This window comes from Erpetoichthys calabaricus, chromosome 4 (genome assembly GCF_900747795.2).
Source record: "Erpetoichthys calabaricus chromosome 4, fErpCal1.3, whole genome shotgun sequence".
Lineage (NCBI taxonomy): Eukaryota > Metazoa > Chordata > Cladistia > Polypteriformes > Polypteridae > Erpetoichthys > Erpetoichthys calabaricus.
In genome coordinates, this window is record NC_041397.2 from 317926541 (window position 1) to 317954026 (window position 27486).

Genomic DNA, 27486 nt, shown 5'->3' on the forward strand with positions numbered 1-27486 from the left:
TGAAACGTTGTTATGCAACATTTTTGTGAGTATGCACTGTATATACATGAGGCCCCTGGTGATTATTCATGAAACAGTGATGTGCAAATCTTAAATTGCTTTATATACTAATTGACTAGCACATCACCAGTGACCCTTTGTCCATTATGTATCTCTCAGATATCCAATCAAAAACCAGAAATGTATGTAAACGTAAGGTAGAAATGGTAATTGTAAGAGCTCCTGCAGCCAGGAAAGAACAAACAGCAAACTAGGATTCACAGCACGTCTGATGGCGTCAGTTGTAGTGAATGAAGAAAGACGGAAAGAGTCCTCTGACAGAATCTTTACTTTCTCACATAGTGGTCATACAACAAAGGGTCAAAGAGACTTTACTTAATATGGCAGTCACCCTGAACCTTTAAAATGTGTTGACAGACTCTCCAGATCCATTAGAGGAATCTGCTAAAGAAAGACATTTCTGCTTTAATAACATACTGAGCTGACTCAACTTCAGCTTCAGTCTTCTTAGATTGTTCTTATGATGCACTTTCAAAGCTTTTTTTTTTTTTTTTTAAATGCGCTTGTCCTGACAGTTTAACATACAGTATACAGTTTATCAAGACAGTCATCTTAAATCCACCTGCATAAATGACATACCAGCTCCTCTAAGCTTTCTATATTCACTAGTTGTCCATCCACTTTCTTGCACCAATCCTGGCTGTCATTCCAGTTCCGAATATCAATGGAAAGGAAGTAACACTTGGACCTGAAGGGGACCCAGCCCGGTTTACATACAGAGCAAGTGTTTTCTGTGGAAAAGAAAAGAGCAAATGAAAAATGAGGGATTAGATGAGCAAGAAGCCCACAGTCTACTAACCCTTCAGCAGAGCACTCACCATGAGTTGTGTTTGTACCATCACAGTAGAATTCCTTCAGATTACTGAACTCTTTGAACACTTCATCATTTTTCTCCTTCAGAGTTGTGTACAGGGAGTGCAGGGCACTGTAGTTTCTTGCGTATTCGGACTGCAGGGTAGCATGAGCCTCCAGCAGATCACTGTAGTTACTGGTCAAGATGTCATTTAGATTTCTTAACTCTTCCAAGTCTTGGTCCTTGTGATTTAAATTTATGAAATCTGAGGAAAACAAGTCCTTTTACACAATCAGTAATATAAAATCATATCTTTTAGGCCAGAGTTAAGAAATGCTATCATGTTTGCAGTGACAAACAATCAGTTGCCATGATTCCTTCTCATTTTAATAATAATAATAATAATACATTTTATTTATATAGTTTGTAATAACAGATTGTGCCTTACTAGTTTTTGGTGTGAAACAGAAGCTCTGTTTTTATTTATTTTTTTTAATCAACGTAAAAGGGTGTGACAGATAGGGGGCGCTCTTGTCCCTTTGAACCCTCAGACCACATGCCAGACACCAGATAAAAGTCCAAGAATTGATTTTAATAATTCTAATAATGTCACAAAGCACCTCCACTATACTCAGTAATACAATAATAATAAACACAAATCACAATAATCAATCCTCCACACCTCCCAGTAGCTCAGTCACCCTTCCTCCCAACTCAGCCCAGTCTGCTGGGGTTTCCCATAGTCCTTTTATATCTCTTGACCAGGAAGTGCTTCTATCCCTCAGCCCATGTGATTTCCCAGCACTTCCGGGTCAGATGAAAGCTCCTTTTCTTCAGCCCCGAAGTACGTCATTTCTTCCATCCTCGTGACTGGGAAGTACTTCTGGGCTATATGGAAAATATAAGTCCCTGAGCCTCCTTGTGGCGTCCCCTGGCAGCCCCCACTGTATCCAGCAGGGCTGTGAATTAAAACTCCAAGGTCCATGATGCCCTGCTGGAATTCGGGGCACCTCCATGTTGCAGGGAGGGCTCCATCTGGCGGCTTGGCGGTATTGGTCGGGATAAACTGCTGACCATATACAACAAGGGATATGAACAAGCTGAGATGCACATTGTTCTTTTTTTGTTAGTTGAGTCAAGGCTTAACATCCGGGGCTCTCACCTGACTTCAAACAGTCCACGAGACCCCCTAGTAGTTCGTAAGCCAGAACATCACAGTGGCAAGTGAAAGACAACAACTGGTTTTGAAAGTCAAACAGCAAAAGCAAAATAATAAAGTGTCTCACGCCATGTGTGTCCTTGGGTCAGCTTCTGGTCTCATCTGAGGTAAGCCTGTTTTCATTTTGTTTTTATTTCAAGTAAACAGGTTGACCCGGTTGGCACCCCAACATTTAATCCAAGTTCAAGCCTTCCTTAGTCCGACAACAAGTGGTGTAATCAGAAGAATTTTGTGCCTTACGATGATAGAAATCAGTCAACCTGGCGGAATCGGTCTAACAGCTGGCGGACCAGTTAAACCAGTTAGAAATTCACCACAAGCAGACCTGGCAGAAGCCAAAGCTCGACTTAAGGCAGCGGAAGCCCAACGCCTTGGATAAGGACAGGGAGCAGCCCAACTGAAGTCCAAATGCACCCGCGGGCACATCTACTCGATCCCTTCCTAAAAGGGGAACTGCAACAGGCGTATTATGATAAAAATTATGAGGAACATAATGGATGCATAATAGCACAAATTTAACAAATACTAAAGTGTTAGCCATTGGCTTCACAGCAATAGGCTCTGGAGAGCGGTCTTTTCACAGGATCAGAGCTCTGTAAGGCAGTGCACTTATCACCAGAAGGAAATGCCACTTCTTGGCAGTGCCATGCTTTTATAGTTACCGGACTCGAAGGGGCATGGTCAGTTGCCCTCAGTGGGCATCCTCTCTGAGCTGTGGGTGATAAGAGAGATACAAGTGTTAACTATTCTGCCCCCTGGTGTCCTAGAATGGTAATGCTTACCTCAGATGAGCCTGGAAGGTGACCCCCTGAACACAAACGCATGACAAGTGCAATGCAGGAGTAAGAAATAAGTCAATAAATAGTCCATAAAAAGGCAGTGCAATTGTGGAAGTTAAAAACAGTCAATCAATACTTTAAAATCCCTCTTTGAAATGATTCAAGGCATCAGGTTAGTCTCCTCGAGAAGATAAGCACACCTCTCTCAGCTGCCATCAACTGACTCTCGTCCCACCTGCCCTCTCTGGATTGGCCTGAGACACACCTAGCTGGCCCCCTGTCATCACATATGCTGTATCGTGCTATCTGGATCTCTGAAGGGACAATCCCAGTCCCCACTCTTACACTAAAGTTCAGCAGGAAGACCCCTTTGAGCGCCAGTGCCTTGCATCTATTGCAGTGGTCCGACTGCCCTGCCTCCTCTCCTCCTCTGCGTTTGATTGCACCACCGATCCCATCTTGAAGTTCAGTCTCCTTATCCTCTAACCACCCCCAGAACTGCTCAGCTCCCTTTTAAATATCGGTGGGCAGAGTGCTTAATTAAACGCACAAATCTGTCAAAGAAGCAATCAGGAACACCAGGTGTGTCTGCACATGAAGGAGGATTCATTGACCACCTCATTAACAGCCGCTCCACCACACTACAACACTCTGAGCTGTCCACACTTTGTTTTTTATAATTTGCACTGCCATGGACCTCACCTTGTGACAATCTGGGGAACAGATTTTTGCTTCAGGATGTCATTCTGATGCTGAGAGCTGCTAAGACATTGTTTGGACACGCAACTATCTGATAACATGAGTGCATCCAGCAGCTCTTACTCACCGGAGAGAAGCCGTCAGTCTTGAGAGAGCTCAGGGCACACCAAGGCTGCAGGGCTGATGCGATATGAAGGGAGAATGAATAAGAATGACTGACTCCTTATGTTCCTTTAAGTAATATGGGAAATAATAAGGAGTCACAGCGTGACTAGAGAAGATACAGTATGAGGTGTTTTACTGAGAAAGAAACAGATTTTAAAGTTACTGAGCCGACTCTGTATTAGGAGAAATCTGGGGTCCTACAAGGTACTACTACTGCTACTTCTAGTTTTGTGGGTGAGGAAGATAAGAGGAGACAAGTCCACATGGAGCAAAATCAACACTGGAGTCCCTCAGGGGTCTGTACTTGGACTCTCATTACATTCTGATTTATCTTAATGACATTGATTCTGGTATAAAAATGGAGGGACAGCAGACACTGAGGAGGCAGTAAAAATAAAAAAGACCTGGACAACCTTCAGAACTGGGCAGACACTTGGAACACGTAGTTTAATGTAGAAAAGTGCAAAGTGCTACACGTGGGCCTAAGAAACATCAGATATAAATGCAAGATGGGAGACAGTGAGCTACAGGAAGAGACCTCTGAAAAGGATTTAGGGGTTTATGTTCACACAACATTTTCAGCAACTAAGCAATGTGCAGTAGCAATTATAAAGACAAATAACCATTCACTTGAAGTCAATGGACAGTTTGCTCAAACTATATAATGTACTGGTGAGACCTCATCTGGTGTACTGTGTGCAGTTCTGGTCACCGCAGTACAAGAAAGACATATCAGCACTTGAAGCTGTGCAGACGAGAGCAACCAGGTGCATCATGGGATTGAAGGACATGTCCTACTGAGACATACTCCAAGAATTAAACGTGTTTAGTATCGGACAGAGGACATCATGAGGGTACCTCATCTTGGTATGTAAAATCCTCAAAGGCATTAATCAAGTAGATACAGCTGAATTCTTTCAGCTTAAGGGTGAATCGCGTAGTCGAGGACATCTGGGGAAATTAAGAGGAAGTGCCTTTAAAACTGAAGCCAGGACGTTCTTCATTACACAAAGAGTTGAAACAAACTACTGAGACATGAAATTGGAACAGAAACCTCAACAACCTTTATGGGGTAGCTTAGGTATTAGCTAAATAAATGGGCTTGATGGACTGAATGGTCTCCTTTCATTTGTCAAATTTCTTATGTTTCTATTGCTGCAAGTTTTCTACATTCTTTTCATCTTTAACATTAGTAAATTCTATTGAGAGACAAGTTAAAGATGATAGTCAAGCATTTTGTGTGATGCTCATTTTTTGTTATTGTTTCTTCAAAACAGTAAATGATAATTTAGTGCACATTACAAAATAAATACATAAAACGACATAACAACATAACAACAAAGAGAAATGCACTCATCTCCTAAACTCTAACGGTCTTTAAAATTAAAACATAAATTAGGCCGGAGGAGGCTGTGACGTGGACATCAGAGGACAGCAGTTTAAAGAGAGGGAATGGAGTCAGGAGATGGCACAGACAGATAACTGGGAGACAAATATTTAAATAAGCAAAGATGGGGGAAGGGGCGGGTTGTTGATTGTTTTTATTTTTATATATGATTTTTTGAACTGTACTGTACAAATAAAGTATAATCTAATCAATTCTAAAAGTAGCTGATGTCAACTAAAGTTAAATATACCGTGATTACTTATACTAGATGATGCCACAATCTAATGCAGGACCACAGCATAGGTCACAGAAGTAAACACAGTATATCTCATCTAAAAGTAGTTAAGATATTAGATTAGGATTATCTCACAGATATAATATAATAGTAATATAATACAGCGTTAAACGATACCACTGCAGGGCAAGGGGGGGTGCAGTCGCTAGGATTTTTGTCTGTTTCCTCACCCACTGAAGCAAGAAGACACCACTTGAGGGCAATTGATGCTGCCCTTAATAGCTGGAGGACTATAAAAGAGTGAACACCCCAGACAATGGCATCTCATATTGGATTTGGACTGCGAGTATTATGGAGCTACCGAAGACAAGCCACTGAACTGATTTTCGTTGTAGAAGCCAAGAAGATTCTTCCTTCATTTCTTACATTAACCATTGTCATACACGTGCGACTAGGAAGAAGCTGACTGGACCAAGTGGAGGTAATTATCCATCAAGCCAGGGGGTGGCGGGGTGCGCTAAACCTTATTCTGTTATCTCTGCATGCCAAATATGGGAAAACCTGCCTGCTTTAACAACAACAACGTCACTTCCAGTTTCCGGCCTCAGATGACATCACTTCGGGTCTCACCCTTTAAAACTGCCATCTTCTCCACCACCAATTCCGTTCAGTCTGGAGCTCAATACATGCACATCAGTGCTTACTAAAAAACCCTTTTTGCAGCCAGGGACAATATATGGATGGCTGTCCCAAACCTTTCCAGTGTGTTGAGACTCATTCTTTCATACCATATACTGTATGACATTAAATATTCTTTTTGTTTAAGATTATTTACATTTGGTTTAAAAAGGGTGACCTAGTTGGCACCTGAACATTTCCTTGACATTTTGTCTGTCCTTCCAATTGCCCATTGTGGCAGACGGCTGGGAGTCCTGCCCAGCTGGGACGACTGGAGGAGCTGAGATAGGAGCAATACCTTTCCTGGGCCACAAGAGCGCAGCCGCCCTGGTCTGCGTGGGGGCCATGGGAGCAGAGCTTGGAAGTTCATTCCAGTTGGGGCCCATGGTCACTTCCAGGGGGTGCCCAGGTAATTATGGAGCCCTGGAAGACAGCACTTCCGCTACACCAGGAAGTGCTGCCAGGAGAAGATCAGGAAGCACCTGGAGCACATCCGGGAATGTATAAAAGAGGCCGCCCCACTTTATTCGAAAGGCCGTAGTCAGGTGGAAGTGGACAGATCTTGCAAGAGAGGAGTGGAGAGGAGTGCCAGCTCACTTTGTTTTGCACCTCCAGCCTCAGGTCCCTGAATGACATCACAGGGTCCTCTGACTTGAACAGCCAGAGAGAGTCCTGCCATTGGAGGTCTGCAGACAGACCTTTCTCCTTGAAACCCCAAGCTTATTGTCAGGAAATGTGAAGCCCTTCAAGCCTTGCTTTAATTGGCAAGGAATGGGCTAGGAGCCCATACTGGCACCTACAGCCAGTCCCACCTTTTGGATGTCATTTTAGTTCTGCCTCAGGACAGAAAATCAGTAGGCCATAAAGGCAAAAGAAAAAAAGATCAAGATATGAAATATTGAAAACAAATCAGTTACTCAGTAACAAGGTCTTGTAATATTTGATAAATACAAAAGTGTGTTGGGAGCTTAAATGTCATTGTGGTGATTGTGTCACCGACTGTGACTTTCAATTTGTGCTGCTCAATGAGCTGAATACTGAATGAGTTTAGTCAACAAAACCACAAAATGTTGACACCCATTGAAAAATAACAAGGCATCATGGCCAAGTTAAATGATCACATTAAAAGGTCATTATAAGCCATAGAACAAAAAAGTGAAACATTTCAAATAAGCGGACATCGTAATGTTCCTCCAGACGCTCCTGTCTATAAACATAATGCAGTGGGCACTTGATGGGTGGGCAGGGGGAAAGAAACAAAGAAGCTCAAAGGAGATCTTTCCTCAAGTGTGGTGTACTATTAACCCCTGAGGTTACCTACTCTGATGTTAGTTTTTGGTTCCTTGCTGCTTTTTTGGATTTTCTTCTTTCATTTACCCGAGGCTTGTGGTTTTTCACTCATTTTAATTTGTTGCTGATCTCTGAACTGCTTGCGTTTTGACAAGTGTTTTTGGTATTTGGACTTGTAAGAAAAAATGGCTTCAGTAAATGTCATTGCTGTGTTTAAGGTAGCTCATTCAGATTTCTATTCCCCCTTTAGCTTTGCATAACCTGTGGCACCTCACAGAGGGATAAAGTGACAGCTCAGCATTTGTGTCTGTCAGTTGAGCACTGGCATTGTCTTTACTTGTTAAAAAAAAAGTGTCACTTCTGTTGTTGTGATACAGATGTCAGACAAATTTGAACAACAGTAATAAAGGTCTCTTCTGGATGATATGCCTTTGATCATGTCTACTTGTGGATTCCACCCTTTATGGATAAAACACCTGTAAGGAAATATCCCTGCATTGGAAGATCCTTAGTTGGTAAAAATGGTATCCTAATTCCCCAATATGGAAGATGGCAGCAGCAAAATGCAACAATGTCCATGATACATTTCTGGACTTCTGACTAATCCAGATGTGTTTTTCTGATTTCAAACCCATGGCACCAGAAGGACTTCACAATCCAACTTTAAATAGTGGAGTCTTGGTGAGGGAAGGTAGGAATGAGAGCCTCTTTGGATATCTGTAGCTGGAGGCACATTTATTAGCAGACAGGGATGTTGATCTGTACCAAGGAGAGTACTGGGGGACAGACAGCAAAGAAACTCTAAGAGAGTGAGGAGTGAGTTTTTTAGTATAAGATAAACCAGCAACTGCCAAAGTGTCTTTTATGTTTGTTTAACCCAATGAAGCATGAACTCCCTGAGCCTTATTATTATATTTAATGTTGCTCCTCTTATAAACATTCTTTTGAGAGTATTTGACTTATTTTGTTAATAAAGCTAATTTTTATGGAAACTGATAAGTGCTTGAGGTAACTCAGGATACAGATTTGACTCAAGAGTGGCCCTGTAATGTCACATTTGCTATTGTCACACATGCACGTCAGAGGCTCTCCCTTCAGGTTCTTCCCAGGTATGTGATACCACCCTGGGCTGGGAGGGGGTGCTGTGGCTAACTGTCTTGTCCTTTTCTTCCATCAAAGTACAAAGAAAACGTCCAGTGAAGGGAAACTGACGCTGCCCCTTCTGGTCTCTGGGCTATAAGAACTTGACAGCCCAGAAGGAAGTGTCATGTCTATCCAGAGCGACCAGAGCTAAGGAACTTCATGACTATCAGATGGCAGACAAGAAAGCCTGATTAATTCCAGCCACTTTATTACTGTGGCAATAGTTTTGTTTACTTTTAAGCCATCGAGAGTTTGTTTCTGTTTGTACTTAGAAGTAAACGGGAATGGCCGGGTTGGCACCCTAGAAATTCATCTTCATTTGAGCCTGTTATCCCTTCAGATGACCCCACTATGTACAATGAATTACAGCCACATGATTATCTGTTATGTGGCAATGAGCAAGTCCACCTAATAAAGGGGCCAATAACCCCAGATATAAGAAATACACAAAGCATTCATATTTCCTTCACTTTTCCATGCCATATCAGTACAAATGATACTTACGGTAAACAGAAAGGGATATGAGGGCGGCCAATAGGAGACCACAGAGGATCGCCAGCACTTTCAGAGAGGTGACTTTCCTTTCTGCTTCAACACGAGGCACTGGAGCTGCAAGAAAAGCAAGATGGAGTGAGATCAGAGACTGACCAGCACATGAACTACCTGATGTAGGACAAAGTGGGCAATGCCCATTCTTTTAGGCTTTAGCGGCCCACCAGGCCAGTTAAGGTAGCAGATTTAGCAGATGTTCAGCTGTTCCTTCCCAAACTTAACATTTCAAACCAAGTAACTGAACCAGAATCTGCCAGTAGTTCATCTGATGATAAAAGTGGAAATCAGACATCTTCCCAGAGGCCACTCTGCAAACATCTTGAGCTGGAAGGCATGAAATGGACTCAAGCAAGAACAAAGAGGTATAATTCAAGAAATTAGGGCTTATATAAACAGAATAAATTGACTATGAGTAGGTCCTGATTTTGTGACTGGAAGGGACTTTAAACCAATCATGAGGTGTTAGAATTACTTTTCAAAAACTAGCTGCACCCACGTATTCTGTCAGAGAGAGGCGCACACACACACTCACTGATCTCTAAGTAGCATTCTGAGGGGACCCAGGACACACACTCTCCAAAATGACTGAAAATCTCTACAGTGGCTCTCTTAAAGTTAAAAGCTGGTAACTGACGACCACTTTCTCTTTGTGGATTTGAAATCATTCTGGGAAAATCATTCAGGGAGTTTAGGACAGGCCAGGTTTAGATCTATACATGGAAGAACAAACAATGGTGTAGAAACAAGAATGCATAGTAATGTAAATTCTAAACAAACATTTAAATGTAGAAGGAGTAATACATTAAAAATAGCTTGCCTTAATGCTAGAAGTATCAAAAATAAGGTAAGTGAGTTGGAGTTGTGTGTAGCAGAGCATAATTATGATATTATAGCAATAACGGAAACCTGGCTAAATAACAAAGATGGGGATGAGAGTAACATAGAGGAATACACATTTTTTAGGAAGGATAGACAGAACAGAAAAGGAGGTGGGGTTGCTGTTTATGCCAAGCAGGATTTAAATGTAAGTCTTCTTCAGTTGGATGATGAGCCCCATCTTAGTGAGGACATCTGGTTTCACCTGGAAAATATTAGGGAAAGAGGTCTTATTTTAGGAGTGTGTTATAGACCACCCAATTCAGACAGTAATTTCAACACACATCTTTTTAGTAATATCAAAAAGGCAAGTTGACAGGGAGATATTATAGTCATGGGGGACTTTAATTATCCAAATATTAACTGGGATAGCCTTACAGATGGCAGAGTACAAGAGCAGGAGTTTTTAGAAGTAATCAATGACTGTTTTTTAACACAGCATGTTAAAGCACCAACACGGGGTGAAGCCTGTCTAGATTTAGTATTTTGTAATAATCAGGATAGAATTGAGGGTGTAGAGGGGATTGGACCACTAGGGTCAAGTGACCATAATGTAATACAATTCTCAGTATTTTGTAAGAGTGCAGATACAAAGACTAAAATTGTTAAGTTGAACTTTGGTAGGGCTAATTTTGAGCAGATGTGACAAAGTCTAAGTAGGATAGACTGGGATAAGCTTTTAAGTGTGAAGACAGTCGAAGAGCAGTGGAACAGGTTTAACAATATTTTACATGTAATAGGAAACTAAAAAAAACTCCACGGTGGATTAGTAAAGATTTTAAAAAAGAAGTTGCAAAGGAAAAAACTGCTTTATAAGGCATATAAGACTAATGACTGCAAAGTGAATCGTAGAGCGTATGAGAACATGAGGGCAACCATTAAGAAGGATATCAGGAAGGCTAAAAGACAGTTGGAGAGGAATAGAGCAGATAAGGTGAAAGAAGACCCTAAGAGATTCTTTCAGTATTTTAGTAGTAAAAGAACAGTCAAGGAGGAGGTCAAGTGCATCAGGAATAGTAAAGGGGAATTAAAAGATACAGACAGTGAAATAGCAGATGCCCTAAACTTACATTTTTCTGAGGTGTTTACAAGTGAGCAAGTGGATAACCTCCCAGAGGTAACAGGGACTACTAAGGAGGCACTGAGGGATTTGGAAATTGTAGAGGGAGAAGTACTGCTCAGATTAAATAAGCTGAAATCGAACAAATCACCAGGACCAGATAATATTTATCCTCGTGTTCTTAAGGAGGCTAGTGAGTACAGATATAAACCCTTGACGCATATTTTTAGGAAGTCACTGCGCACTGGAGAGATTCCGAAGGACTGGAAAATAGCAAATATCATCCAATTATATAAAAAAGGTGACAGGGCAGATCCAAGCAACTATAAGCCAGTAAGCTTAACATGCATCACAGGAAAATTAAAGGAAGGAATTATTAAGGATAAGATCGAGCAACACCTGGCAAGGACAGGAGTTATTCTAAGCAGTCAGCATGGGTTCAGAAGAGGGAGGTCGTGTTTTACTAACACGCTGGAATTCTACGAGGAGGCAACAAAAGGATACGATCAAAGTGGAGCTTATGATATTATTTATCTGGACTTTCAGAAAGCATTTGAGAAGGTGCCACATGAGAGGTTGGGCATCAAATTAAAAGAGGTGGGAGTTCAGGGTGATGTTTGTAGATGGGTGCAGAATTGGCTCAGACACAGGAAGCAGAAGGTGTTGGTGCGAGGAACCTCATCAGAACTGGCCGATGTTAAGAGTGGTGTTCCACAGGGGTCAGTGCTAGGGCCGCTGTTATTTTTAATATATATAAATGATTTAGATAGGAATATAAGTAACAAGCTGGTTAAGTTTGCAGATGATACCAAGATAGGTGGATTAGCAGATAATTTGGAATCCGTTATATCATTACAGAAGGACTTGGATAGCATACAAGCTTGGGCAGATTTGTGGCAGATGAAATTTAATGTCAGTAAATGTAAAATATTACACATTGGAAGTAAAAATGTTAGGTTTGAAAACACAATGGGCGGTCGGACAATCGAGAGTACACCTTATGAGAAGGATTTAGGAGTCATAGTGGACTCTAAGCTATCAACTTCCCGACAGTGATCAGAAGCCATTAAGAAGGCTAACAGAATGTTAGGATATATAGCACGATGTGTGGAGTACAAGTCCAAGGAGGTTATGCTCAACCTTTATAACACACTGGTGAGGCCTCATCTTGAGTACTGTGTGCAGTTTTGGTCTCCAGGCTACAAAAAGGACATAGCAGCACAAGAAAAGGTCCAGAGAAGAGCGACTAGGCTGATTCCAGGGCTACAGGGGTTAAATTATGAGGAAAGATTAAAAGAGCTGAGCCTTTACAGTTTAAGCAAAAGAAGATTAAGAGGTGACATGATTGAAGTGTTTAAAATTATGAAGAGAATTAGTCCAGTGGATCGAGACTGTTATTTTAAAATGAGTTCATCAAGCTCACGGGGACACAGTTGGAAACTTGTTAAGGGTAAATTTCGCACAAACATTAGGAAGTTTTTCTTTACACAAAGAACGATAGAAACTTGGAATAAGCTACCAAGTAGTGTGGTAGACAGTAAGACGTTAGGGTCTTTCAAAACTCGACTTGATGTTTTCTTGGAAGAAATAACTGGATAGTACTGGCGAGCTTTGTTGGGCTGAATGGCCTGTTCTCGTCTAGAGTGTTCTAATGTTCTAATGTTCTAAAAGAACTGGCATCCAGGCAAGGGAGGAACATAGATTATTACCTGAATGGGATGCCCTAGAGCAATAAAGGGTGGATTGGCCCGCTGGGCTGTAAGATAACTCTGTCCCCAGCAAGTATAAAATAATGGATGGACCCAGCAGAGGCTGGAACTTTGGAGTAGTTCCATGCCCAATGCACTAGGTGGCAGTGCTCCTCATATGAGAACTTAGTTGAGACACTCACAGGGTGCTAGGGAAAAGGAGTCCCAAGTGCAGACCTGTAGGGGTCCCTTGGATTGACAAGAGGAAACTGTCAGGGGAGGACTTCCCTACTTTCATTATGGCCCAAAAGTGCTTCCTGGAAGATGGGGCATGGCCCACAGAAGCACTTACAGGTCTGGCATAAAAGAAAGCCCGCTGCAACACATGAATGAGTCAGAGATGGGAGGCAGCAGGCAAAAATCAGCAGAGGTTGAGAAGGAGGAAGAAATGTTGGTTTACTGTGATTTATTGTGTAATTGTGGCTTATTATTGGGAGGATGGTGAAGAGGTGCCTGGGAATGGAATAAAAACCATTTAGTTTACCCTATCAATGTGTGATGCTTTACTGTGCCTGTGGTTTGGGGCTCCCTAACGCCCTCCTTGTGTTTACACCACACCACTTGCACTTCAGATGAGGTCATCCACCTGAAACTAAGCATATTCAGGCCCAACCAGTATTTGGATAGGAGACCATTTAGGCAAAGCCTGGGTTGCTGCTGAAACAGAAATTGGCAAAGACAGCAGTGGATGCTTACCTTGTGGTCTGTAAGTGGATCCCAATGCCCCAGTGCAGTGACAAGGATACTGTGTCTTAAAAATGGTGCCATCATTCAGATGAGATGTAAAACTGAGGTCCTGTCTCTCTGTAGTCATAAAAGATCCCTTGACATCCTTTGTAAAGAGCAGGGTGTATCCCGATGTCCAGGCTAAATTGCCCTCCATGGCCTGCTCATTCTGACCCCCTAATCATCCCCTGTCTCTAACTGGCTCACTGTCTCTCACCACTTCACCAACTAACAGCTAATGTATGGTAAGTGTATTGGTGCAATAATGGCTGCTGTCGCATAATCCAGTGGATGCTACACATTAGTGGGGGTGTAAATGGCTCCCCACTCACTATATAAAGTGATTACTTCAAGAAGGGAATTTCAGCATCTAAACTCTTGTGCCAGAAACAGTAACACTCTTCTCTATGAAACTGCAAACACAGTACTTGTTTTGGAGAAAGAGCTGGAAATGGCATTTTGTGTAAAAAGATTCACTTTATTTGCACCCTTGACTGTGTATGTGCACTTGTGCTTAAAGTCTGGGACGCCTCCTGTTGGTCACATCACACACGCCTTTCATTCTCTCACACTGCTTGTTGTTCTTGTGTGGTGCCTGTTCAAGTTTAGGCACCTCTTAATCTTTGACATTATACATTAGTTTCTCCATTCTTTTCTTACAGAACTCCAAGGTGGGACCCAAACATTACTTCAAGCCCAGGGCCCCCCTCCCTTGTAAGTCTGTCCCTGCCCATTACACATGACATCTGAAAAGTAGAAACTCGTTCCATATTTGCACATCTTGTTGATTTACAATGCAATTGATAAATAAAAAAAAAAAACTCAATCAATGGCTGAATTTCCATATCACACCAATCATACGCCCATACAAAGTGGCTGTAACTGCAGTGCCAAGTAGCCAAGGACATCCAGATGTTGAGTTGAAGCTATCAGAAAAGTATTTAAATAAAAGTAAATAGTGCCTCCATTGAATTTTTTTTTTAAAGAGTCAAGAATAAATACACCTATATAGATAAAAGAAGACATGAAGTGCTCATAATGAAATGGAGCCATCCCTCAATTCCACAAATGGTTTATGTTTTACTTCCTAGAGAGAGACAGCACTCGCGGAACGTGCCGCTTCACCCTAAGAGCCTCAGCTGAGGGAGGGTCAGTGTAGCAGACGGCCGAGGGCTTTGCCCGGTCAGGATGCCCTTCTGATAAGAGAACCAAGGAGAGGACGTGTCAACAGCAGTACCTCCCCCAGAACATGAGAGGGCAGTCCCCCTGGATCGCATCGCATCCATTCCTCTTCCTTACACTTCGAAATTTTTCAAAACACCATAATACATAAAATAACTACTTTGCCTGCCCTTGACAAAATTAATAATTTTCTTTAAGTATATAAAGTCGGTCTACAGCGCCTACCTGTCTGGTCATCTTCTTCACTGGGACGTCGTAATTCTTCTATGGTACAGTAGTCGTCAGTGCGTTTCACTGATACTCTGTAAATGTCAACCATGTTTTATGAACGCTGCAGAGTGATTGAAAGAGACAAAGTTTGTGTTATTTCTAATCTATAATTCAGATGTGTTTCTGAAATCTTCTTAATTTAGGCAGGTCAGCTAAATAGTTATCGCCAATTACATACAAAGCTCAAGACGCAGCTGAAAAATGATATTGTTAAAAGCCTTGTGCCTTTCCCAGAAAGGGGAGCACATGATTTTGTTTTTTAATAAATTCGTGAAGTGTTACCAAGAGGCCTAACTTTGCAGCCAATAAGCTGAACCAGGCTGTCATTCCTACCACACTCCTCACTGCAGACTAATTGTCCACGTACGTATCTTTCACTACTTTGAAATGCTTTTCTGCTACTCTGAAATTCCTCATACAGTTGTGTCTCTCTTGGACTCCTGTCAAACACTTTCTCTAATTAATTAAAATAAATCTATTAATAATGCAGTCTATCTATCTATCTATCTATCTATCTATCTATCTATCTATCTATCTATCTATCTATCTATCTATCTATCTATCTATCTATCTATCTATCTGTTCCACTCTGTTCGCCAATACCACATCCTACTGAACTGAAAAACAACAACAACAACATTTATTTATATAGCACATTTTCATACAAAAAGTAGCTCAAAGTGCTTTACATAATGAAGAGAAGAAAAATAAAAGACAAAATAAGAAATTAAAATAAGACAACATTAGTTAACATAGAAAGGAGTAAGGTCCGATGGCCAGGGTGGACAGAAAAAAACATCTCTCGGTTAATTTGCAGATCAGTCTCTCCTTCCAACCTATTGGAATGGGTGAATCTCCAAAGTCAAAAAGCTCTGCTTTCAAGTCTGAGGGTGACAGGGGCATCTGCCCCGTGGCTGTCACTGTGTCTACCTTATAAATTTGCACAATAAGCGTCCCTACCAGAGTAGTAATTTCTCTTATGGACTCACTCTGTATTAACACTTCAACTTGACGTTTCTCTCAGTCTTCTAACGGCAGTACTACAGACTGTACTAAAAGTCCCAATGGTAGATTGCCATTATTGGAGATATCAACCATAACAATGTTTATTCAACCATAACAGATTTATTCAAAGCAGATATTTAACTTCTAACCTTCAACATTTGTTTAATGTAATATACTCACTTATAAAATCTAACACCCCAGTGATCTAATTATCTTTGGATGAAGAAAATGCATTTGCCATTGTTGAATGGGACTACCTCTTCACCACATTAACCACATTTGGTTTGGCCCAAATATAAGTGCATGGATCAAACCACTCTGTACCAGGCCTGACGTCTATTTTTATACAAACTACTTCAAACTGGAACGTTTTATTTGGCAACGATGCCCTCTACCACCATTGAGCTTAGCAATCACCATTGAGCCATTGACAATTTACTTTTGAAATGGATCAGAGATAAAGGGGATAATCAGAGAAGACCTTGAACACATAATATCAGCGTATGCAGATGATATGGTACTGTATAGATCTGACCCACAAACTTCCCTACCAGCAGTTCTCAATGCACTAGCAGAATTTCAAAAGATATCTGGACTCAAAATTAATTTGAATAAAAGTGTGCTTTGTCCAGTGAACTCTGTAGCACACAATACTAGACTGGACACCTTCCCATTTATTTTAGCTGGTCAGTTTAAATATCTAGGGGTAAACATAACATGTAAAAATAAAGATATTTTTCATCAAAATTTTGCCATCTGCATGGAAAATATTAAATAAGACTTGAAAAGATGGTCTTCCCTCAATCTCACATTAACAGGGAGAATCAAAACTGTCAAAATGAACATCCTTCCCGAGCTTCTATTTCTACTTCAGAGCTTCCTCACATACATTAACCAATCATTCTGTAAGAGATTACATTAAAGTGTAACCTAATTTATTAGGAATTCAAAACATCTAACATAAAGCAGAAAATGGCCATGGGACTACCTTTCAATTTTAATACTGAGCTGCAAATATAAAAGTTATAAAGATCTGGACATTGACACAAATTGATCGACATACATGTGCTTTGTGTGCAATAGAAATAAAATCTTGGTGTACTTCTTTGTGTCCAGCTCTGTGCCCAGTAAATACAAATTATCATCAGAACGCTAATAATTCAATTGTCCTTCAATCACTCAGAATATGGAACCAGTGGAGGAAGCACTCTAAGACAGAGAAGCTCTTATCTGTTGCCCTTTTACATGATAATCATCTTTTTCTACCCTATCAAACCTACACAGTATTTAATGTTTGGACAACATCCGAAATTTAAACACTTGAGAAAAATGTATGTAGATAATGTCTTTGCATCTTACAAACAATTTTTCTTCAAATTTCACTTCCCAGCAACACAATTTTTCCATTACTTTCTTATCAGAATGTTTCCTCACCTCCCACTCATTTCTATTCCAGAGGCAATATTGATCAGTCTTGAAGATTCAGACATCATCTCAATAATATTTAACAGAATCTTGAAGACTCTTCCTTTCAAAGATCCTACAATATGTTTGGGAAAGGGTCATTCACTTACAGTCTGTGAAGAGGAGTGGAAGGCAGGCAACCACAGTATACACTCCCAGCTCTATATGCACAAAGCCCTCAATCATTCAAAATCTTTCGTCGAGCACACTTATCTCATTTAAAACTGCCAAGAATGTATCCAGGCCAAGATTCAACCTGTGAATGTTGTAGTTGAGCTCCAAGTTGATTTCATTCTGGACAAAAACCTTTGACTGCCTATCAGACAGCCTTGGCATCACAATCACTCCTAACCAACTAACAGCTGGGTTTGGTGGGCTCCTGGATGGGTTTAAACTGGAGAAGGACAAACAAAACTGTAGCTTCCTTTACCTCACCACTAGAATGAATGTAGACATATTTTGCTCAAATATAAGAATCCCACCTCACATCTTTTTAAGTCAGTGGGTAACTGATGTTCTGCACTGTTTGAATTTGGAAAAAATCTAAATCTCACTTAAGAGGCTCCATTCAGAACTTTTTTTTAAATATGGCAGGATCTAATTATTTATTTAAATCTTAGAATGACCATTTATATTGGGGAAAAGGACATTCTTCTTTCTTTTCTTTTTTCTTTTTCTGTTGTAGTCTCTCCTCTCTTTCTCTTGGGTGGGGGTTGAATTTTGATTTGTTAAGTTTGACATGATTGTATGGAATGTTTCTTTCTTCAAACTATGAAGATGGTGTTTGGTGACATCAGTTCCATTCACTGTGCAGTAATTACCAGCACAGGACAGTTCAAATGTCACTCACTGGTGTTTAAAGACTTTTTGAAGACTTACCAGCTCTCACTTTATGTCTTGGCTGTTCTTCTTCACCACAGACAAGTCTGCAGGTCTTCTTAGTCAGAGTAAGTCAGGCATGATGTGTTCAGCTAGAGATCCTAACAAGAATGAGCACAGTTGTCTGTCTGCTGACTGCTTTTAAAGGCTTTAGTCGTATATTTTAATCTGTGACTTTGTGTCCAAGCACAACTTTTCACAGAGTTTGACAATTCAGATCCTTCAGTTCCACATGTAGAGAGGACCTGCAGAGTTATAGTGGTCAATATTGGGGGTTTGCCTTATAAAAAGCTATCAGCTGTTTGGAGAGGTGGCCTGTTGGTCACCAACTATCCAACTCTGGTCCTGGGGGACTACCCTGGCTGCAGGATTTCCTTCTAACCATCGTCTTCATCAGTCACCAATGCCTGTTGTTCATTGACTTCTTTTCACTTTATTTTACTCACCATTTTTTTCGAGACTCTGAATTGCTTATTTTTCATAAACATCATCCAAACAGAAATGAGATGTGAAGATAGTGAGCTAACAGATGACCACCTAAGTCAGGGCCTCAAACTCCAAACATGATCTTATTTAGCAGTTGATTCTTGTTGTGAACTAAGTTCTTTATTAAATTCCATGGCTTTTTGGTGGTCTCAGGCTGCTGCAGAAGATGTTTTCCAAACTGCTGATTTTCTTTTTTCAATGACCACTGTCAAAATGTTGCATGTACCTGAGCAGATCAACATTTTCAGCCTTTTTACTTTCTTTATGTTCAGATATTATATGGTGGGCACAGGTCAGCTGGTCATCAGTTGGATCACGTTATTACAGTATTTGGCTGCTAATTAAGGAACAAAGAAACAATTGAGGGGTCCATGTCTTTAAATTCAAGTCATTGTAAAAAAAGAAGACAAAAAATGAGGAAGATGGTTGGAATGAAAACCTGCAGCCACTAAAGACCCCCAAGGACAGAGCTGGACACCCCGACATATGATGGTGATAGAAAAGCTGCTCAAAGTGCCAGTGCAGGTGATGAGATGACAGAATCGCCGAAGTACAGCAGCAACATCTTTAAGGAGAGTTCTAGAGTGGCAGAGACCCACCAAACCCTTCATGACACTAGAGAGCAGATAGAACAGCAGTGGTAAGACATGTCTGACACTGTGAGGGAGAAGTGGATTTCAGTTTTGATCACTGACATTCTTTTGTGTGTTTGTGCCTGTTTATAAAGATGGCGCCAACTGGTGTGGCTGGCCATCTGCTCGTCTCTCTAGTCTATGTTTTAACTTTGTTTTTATGTGTTAGTTTATCCCAACGGCCACTGTCCTATGATCATGAGTCTTTACTAAACATATTTTCTGGCTTGCTTTCCTCTCAATTTTCATCTCCTGGTTGGATTTTTTGTGAACCTCCACCTTTGTCTTATTTATCTCCTGACTTCTTCACCTGACACCGGTGTTGACCTGTATCAGTGAGTTGAATGCTCCTCGGAGACACAAAAACACACCCGCCGCCGTCGTGGGAAAAGAGCCGGAATTGCCTTTAAACAATGGCGACTCAAGTCCCAGAGCTTTGTTTCCCGATGCCTGTGAGTCGTTTATGACTCATCTTCCCCTGCTCAAGACTCCATCACTGGTTCATGGGCGCTGGACACCGGATTTAATCTCTCCATTTCAAGACAGCATCACTTTTCCTCGACCTGCAATCGAGTAGTAAACACTGCTAATCTTCACACGCTCACCCGTGCTCATCCTGCAGCGAGCTCTTCATCTATCAAGGCTGCTCTCTTGAATGTGAGATCAGTGTCTAATAAAACTTTTATTCTGCAAGACTTTATTACCTCAAATAATCTGAATTTCTTCTTCATCACTGAGACTTGGATTTTAAATGGTGACTCTTCTTGTTTTACTCACGCGACTCCACCAGGTTATTCATTTTTAAACTCTCCTCGCTTGACTCATCGTGGGGGGGGGGGGGGGGGGGGGCATTGCCACTATTTTTAAAAGTATGTTCTTGTGTCGGAGCCTTACAAGGGGTCCATTTAGCAGCTTTGAACTCCAACTTTTTGAATTGTGCAGCTCCTCTTCTCTACTGTTTGCCGTGGTTTATAGACCTCCTGTAATTAATGATACTTTCATCTCTGAATTCTCTGATCTCTTGGCTGATATCACCCTCTCTCATGATAAGGTTCTTATTGTTGGTGATTTTAACATTCACATTTGTTGTCAATCGAAACCTTTGGTCAATGACTTCTTATCACTTTTGAACTCATTTGATTTTATACAGCATATTAATACGCCAACCCACTCTCTCGGTCACACCCTCGATCTCGTTCTTACTCGTGATATTTCAGTGAATAATATTGATTTATGTGATGTTTCTTTTACTGATCACTTTTCTATAACGATGGATCTGAATATTACTGTTGATGTCCCAACTAATAGCTGTCCCCCACGCTGCTCGCGCTTTTTAAATTCTTCTATTATATCTGAGTTTAAAACCATTTTCTCTAGTCTTTATGTGCATGACCAAAATAATGGTATCGATGAGTCTGTTGTAAAATTTAATTCTTCCTGTAAAACGATTTTAGACTCAATTGCTCTGCCCAAGATACGCAGTAATAAAGGTAGACCTGCTCCCTGGCTAAATGAAAATACACAATCACGGCGCCGTGCCTGTCGAACTGCTGAACGGTGTTGGAAAAAAGATGGACTGATTGTCTCTAAACAGATTTTTAGGACTTCTCTTTTCAATTTCCAGGCCGAAGTTAAGATAACGAAACAAAACTTCTTTGCCAATTTAGTATCCAGTCACTCAAAGAATCCTAGGGTCTTATTTAATTCAATTAATGCAGCCATTCACCCCGACTCTGCGATGGGATCAAATAGCATTGTTCATTCATGTGACCAGTTTCTATCATTCTTTGTCAGTAAAATCAATACTATCCGCCGTGGCATTGTTCAGATGGGCTATGAACTTTCTACTGTTAATCATGGCATTGTCTTAGAATCCTTTGATATTGTCTCACTTTCACAGCTAAAAACAACTATTGACACCCTTAAACCAGCTCCCAGTCCTCTGGATATTGTACCACCACATCTCTTAGTGGAAGCCTTTGATGTGTTGGGCCCACCCTTATTAGCCATCATCAATGATTCTATTAGTGAGGGAGTTGTGCCCTCATTTCTTAAACATGCTGCAGTCCGTCCCCGTCTAAAAAAGGCAGAATTAGATCCTGGAGTTTTAGCCAATTTTCGTCCAATTTCCCAACTGGCATTTCTGGCTAAAATTTTAGAAAGAATTATTTATAATCAATTGGTTGATCACCTTAACTCCAATAATTTATTTGAGATCTACCAATCTGGCATTAGGCTTTGACACTATTATTGACCATGAGATATTGCTGTTGCAGCTTGAACATCTTGTTGGGCTTAAAGGGGCTGCTCTTAACTGGTTAAGGTCATATTTAACTGGTAGACACTTTTCAGTGACTTTTAATTCCTCTTCTTCATCCACTGCTCCTCTTAAATATGGTGTTCCTCAGGGATCTATTTTGGGTCCTTTTTTATTCTCCATATACCTTCACCCTATTGGAGCTATTTTTAGGAAAATTAACATTTCTTTTCACTGCTATGCTGATGATACTCAGGTTTATATTCCTGTCTGCAACTCTACAACTGTCTGTCTGAACTAAGATCCTGGATGGCTAATAATTTTCTTGATCTAAATCAAAATAAAACGGAGGTGCTTATAGTGGGTCCATCAGCTAAAGCCCAAATTGGTGTTGGTCTTCTCGGCTCTTTCTCTGTCTTTTCCAAACCTCAAGTCTGCAATCTTGGTGTTACCTTTGATAGTAACCTCTCTTTTGAGAAACAAGTAAATTCTGTAGTCAAGAGTTGCTTTTTCCAACTTCGTCTATTAGGTAAGATAAAGCCTTTTTTATCTTCTAGGGATCTTGAGATAGCTACTCATGCGTTTATTTTTTTCTCGCATCAATTACTGCAACTCGCTGTATTCTGGGATTAATAAATCCCTGATACACAGGTTATAGTTAGTCCAAAATGCGGCCGCTCGCTTTCTGGTTGGGGCAAGAAAGTCTGACTCTGTTTCTCCAATATTAGCTTCTTTACACTGGCTGCCTGTCAGTTTTCAAATTGATTTTAAAATCTTGCTGCTAGTTTTTAAATCTTTACATGGGCTTGCTCCTGCCTATTTATCTGAACTGTGTGTTTTACATCAGCCACCTAGAGTGCTTAGATCTTCTGGTCAGCTGTCTCTTGTTGTCCCTCGTACAAAGTGTAAAACTAAGGGGGACAGGTCTTTGGCAGCTGCTGTGCCTCGCCTTGGAACTCTTTACCTCATCATATAAAGGAGTCGTCTACAACTGAACTGTTTAAAACAAGATTAAAGACTCATTTCTATTCACTTGCATTCCATGACCTTCAGTAATACTGATGGTTTCCTCTTTGTGATTATATAACATTACATCTATTTTTTATGTATATAACATTACTTCTATTTATTATGTATTTTATTTTATATTCATATATTTTATTTCTATTTATGTTTTATGTTAATCTGTTTTGTTTTTCTTTTATTCTATTATTTTAAAGCACTTTGGCCACAGCATTACTATATTGTTTTAAATGTGCTATATAAATAAATTGAAATTGACATTGACATTATTTTAGATTTATTTCTAATCATGCGCTATCATTTTCATTTGGTTTATGGTGTCCCATTACTTATATCTATATATATAAAGGAGAGTTGGGATCCGTGTGGCTGTGTTTGTGTGTTTGTGGAGGGCCGGAGAGTTAAGGCGGGTGTTGGAGTCACGTGATCATCTCCCCTCCCATTCACCTCATTTCATTCACTTCATTTTGCTCGGAGCTGAGCTCCGCAGCTGACGTGGTCTTGCCGTCCTTTCTCCTTTACTGATTTACTGTTTAGAAAACGCGGTGCTTACTGAATAGTATTTTTTCCTTTAGTGTTTCTACTTAGTGTTTCTTAGTGTTTAGTATACGCGGTGTGCCAGTGTTCCCGGCGGTGTTGCGGTTTAGTGTTACTTTCTACTTCGTAGGTGAGCGGCGATAGCAAGCAGCAAGAGGAGGAAGCAGGATTTGGATGTTCCAATACACAGCCATAAACACATAAGGACTATCTTACAAACAGACCTCAGTATGTGCGTTTCGGGAATTGCAGATCTGACATTGTGGTCAGCAACACAGGAGCGCCGCAGGGAACTGTACTTTCACCGGTCCTATTCAGCCTATATACATCGGACTTCCAATATAACTCGGAGTCCTGCCACGTGCAAAAGTTTGCTGACGACACTGCTATCGTGGGCTGCATCAGAAGTGGGCAGGAGGAGGAGTATAGAAACCTCATCAAGGACTTTGTTAAATGGTGCGACTTAAACCACCTACAACTGAACACCAGCAAAACCAAGGAACTGGTGGTGGATTTTAGGAGACCCAGGCCCCTCATGGACCCCGTGATCATCAGAGGTGACTGTGTGCAGAGGGTGCAGACCTATAAATACCTGGGAGTGCAGCTGGACGATAAATTGGACTGGACTGCCAATACTGATTCTCTGTGCAAGAAAGGACAGAGCCGCCTGTACTTCCTTAGAAGACTGGCATCCTTCAACATCTGCAGTAAGATACTGCAGATGTTCTATCAGATGGTTGTGGCGAGTGCCCTCTTCTACGCAGTGGTGTGCTGGGGAGGCAGCATTAAGAAGAAGGATGCCTCACGCCTGGACAAACTGGTGAGGAAGGCAGGCTCTATTGTTGGCATAGAGCTGGACGGTTTGACATCTGTGGCAGAGCAACGGGCACTCAACAGGCTCCTATCAATTATGGAGAATCCACTACATCCATTAAACAGTGTCATCTCCAGACAGAGGAGCAGTTTCAGCGACAGACTGCTGTCACTGTCCTGCTCCACTGACAGACTGAGAAGATCATTCCTCCCCCAAACTATGCGACTCTTCAATTCCACCAGAGGGGGTAAACGTTGAACATTATTTTTATTTTTTATTACTCTTTAATTTAATATTTTTTGCTGCTGGAGTATGAGAATTTCCCCCTGGGATTAATAAAGTATCTATCTATCTATCTATCTATCTATCTATCTATCTATCTATCTATCTATCTATCTATCTATCTATCTATCTATCTATCTATCTATCTAAACAGCAACGCTTGGTAATTTCAGGCGTGATCGCCCCGGAGCCATAAGCCATACTCCAGGTTAGTATGAACATCAGATCAGTTCCCGGTAGTAGGGTACTGTAAGATGAAATGGGAGCAGATCAGCATAGCGAATATAATCACGGAGACAGATCATCCCGAGGTGCTAGATCGCCAGGTACAAAGAAATGTTCATAGGTCTCGTCCCGTGATCCACAGACTCAGCTGTTCCCAGTAAAGTGGAGTCCATAAAATCTGTAAATATTAATCCAAATTCATGCAGTTCGAGTCAGCTATATCCACGAACTATACGTACAATAAACAAAATAAAACAAGCGTAAGAAAGTGCAGAATTAAGGCGAATTTTGCGAAAAGTGTTGTTGACAGGGAGGAGCGGCAACAACAAGCGTGCGCCAGCGTCCCCTCACCTGCTACAATAAAGCAGTTATAATAAAGACGTTTAGTAGACTTTTACTTTATCTCATTTAGTGTTCTTCATGGCGGTGTTGCCGTTTCTTAGTGTTAGTGTCTACTTAGTGTTTGTGTTTAGTGTTATGGAAGGAGTGATCTTACCACTGTCAGATTTTGCAATGAATGAGTTGGTAAATAATGATTATTTATCAACAGATCACAAGAGCAAATTCAATGAAATTTTAGCTGCGCATGCAATTTTCCAACCTCAAAAGGTTTTGCAAATGTGGACTCCTGACATACCTATAATGCCCATTCCACAAAATGCAAAACATATTCAAATATTGCCTTCTGCAGCTACTGAACGAGTGACTCACTGGGTGTGTACCTTTTATGATGGTGCTGTAATTCATGTCTATGACAGTTTAAACGCTGATAAAAAATTCAACCTCACCGAAGAGCAGCTTCGTTTCCTTCATGCTTTGTTTCCTTACAAACCTCCCATAGTTTATGAAGATGCACAGCAACAATTAAATCATACAGATTCTGGTGTATTCTCAATTTCATTTGCTGTGTGTATTTCTTTACGTATTGACCCAAGTGAACAAGTTTTTACTATTCCTTCAATGAGAAATCACTTACAAATAATTTTTGTTACTCGACAATTGCTTCCATTCCCTGTCGAAAGTAGCCGACGGGCGACACCAGTTACAAGTATTCAGTGTGTTCAAAGACCTGTACGAAGTACAGCCACTAACACAGTCACTCATAAAAGGGGAGATGAGTCGGTGCAGGAAATGGGTATTGAAAGTACTTTGCAAGACATGCAATCAACGTGGCGATTAAACGGATCTCAAGAGAGGTCTTCTAGGTTGGAAAAAAAGCACTTGGCTGCCAAAACCACACATATATATATATATAATATATATATATATAATATATATATATAATATATATATATATATATATATATATATATATATATATATACACACATCTATATAAATAAAAATGTAAATGTTCGTTTGTTCAAAACCTTAAATCTCTGAAAGTACTTCACCGATTGCTTTGAAATTTTGACACAACGTTGCATTCGAATACGCGCGTGTTTTTATATATACATATTATATAGATGTCACACCTGTGACAGGTAAAAACATGCTTTTTTGGAAAACACAGCGCCATCTGTTGGACGTAAAAGCAACACACGCTATACTAAATATTTTACGATTCTATTTCAATGTTTCAATCAAATACAGACAATGGAACAACAAAAAATATTGTATACCCACAAGCATTGTGAAATTAAACATATTAGAAATGTGCGCTTTCTCTTCTCTTTCTTTTCCATTTAACCAGACTGAGCCACAGCAACGCGTGGCCGAGTACAGCTACATATTATATATACTTAATGGGCCCATCTTCACGAAATTTGGTAGGGTGGTTCCCAACGCTAACTGAATCCTACTTACGTACATATATACGTCATTAGCCTGCAGCTCGGTCCACACTCTGAATCCTCCAGGCACTCCTGAGCATAATCTAATTTTGAAGGTTGGGGCACCAATAATGTTACTGAGAAACTTACAGCCACTGAAACTTTATAATGGCACGAGATTTCAGGTCACATGCCTGCAAAAGAACCTAATTGAGGCAACTATTTTTACTGGCGGTGGCTCAGGGGAGAGAGTTTTTATTCCTCGCATCCCCGTTATACCCTCTGATCTCCCATTTCAATTCAAACACCTCCAATTTCCAGTAAGGCTCTGCTTCACAATGACAATTAATAAGTCTCAGGGACAGACCCTACAAAAGGTTGGCATTGATTTGAGTCAAGATTGCTTTTCACATGGCCACCTATACATTGCATGCTCAAGAGTAAGCTCAGCGCACAGCTTGGTCATATTACAACCGGAGGGGCGAACTGACAACGTGGTATACAAAGAGATCCTTAACAAATAATTATTGGAACATTTTCCCTCAGTTTATTATTTAAAATTTTAAAGCAGTACCTGTGAAGCGCGGTTATTTTGCTAGTATATTTATATTATAATTTCCCCTTCCACACATAAATCAATATTCCGTAAAGACTGCTGTCATAAAGCACCTTGGCCTCTTGCTGGCCTTACCAAACTGTCATGGTGACCTCTTCCTCCATTTCTTTCTCTCACTCATTTCTTTTTCAATCCTGAATGTTTCATTTTTGGTTGGATGTGTTTGTTTTGTAATGACGCTTATCATTTTTATTATTTTGATAGGATTGACACCCTGAATTAGTGAAAATGTCCTTTCACACAAGTGACACACTGGACCCTTTGCCAGGGTTCTAGAAAAGAGGGTTTGACTGTTGGCTGAGCCTCAGATTCAACAGGAACAAAGTGGATTTCCTCCTGGCCATGAAACGCTGGGCCAGCTTTTTATCCTTTTTACCTCCTTTATCCTGTGATGTGTGGATTAGGAAAAGGCACATGTCTGTGTCTGAGAAGTGGGTATTTTAGGGGGCTTTAGGAGTGGGGGGTACCAAGTCTGCTGTTGTGGTCTATTCAGTCCCTGTACCACCGGAGAGAGAGCTTGTCAGACTCATTCCTGGTGGGTGTTGGACTCCGCCATGGCCGCCCTGTGTTTCTGATTCTGTTTATAATTTTAAAGGACTTATTGAAGTGCAGTATTTCTTGTCTTTGAACAT

The 27486-nt window shown here is 40.7% G+C and overlaps 1 protein-coding gene across 2 annotated transcripts in view; it reads right to left on the bottom strand.

Moving 5' to 3' along the window:
• Positions 1 to 549: 549 nt before the first annotated feature.
• The window catches only part of LOC114641132 (killer cell lectin-like receptor subfamily G member 1), a 508352-nt gene continuing 481415 nt past the window's right edge, over positions 550 to 27486 (bottom strand). The window contains exons 2-4 of one of the 2 annotated variants that reach the window (XM_051925992.1): positions 8953 to 9057; positions 879 to 1118; positions 550 to 791 (exon numbers count right to left, since the gene is read on the bottom strand). In XM_051925992.1, the coding sequence (XP_051781952.1) occupies positions 613 to 791; positions 879 to 1118; positions 8953 to 9057 (524 nt within the window). In that variant the 3' untranslated portion in view covers positions 550 to 612. The remainder of the gene's footprint in view (positions 792 to 878; positions 1119 to 8952; positions 9058 to 27486) is intronic. The other variant, XM_051925991.1, reaches the window with a different exon arrangement.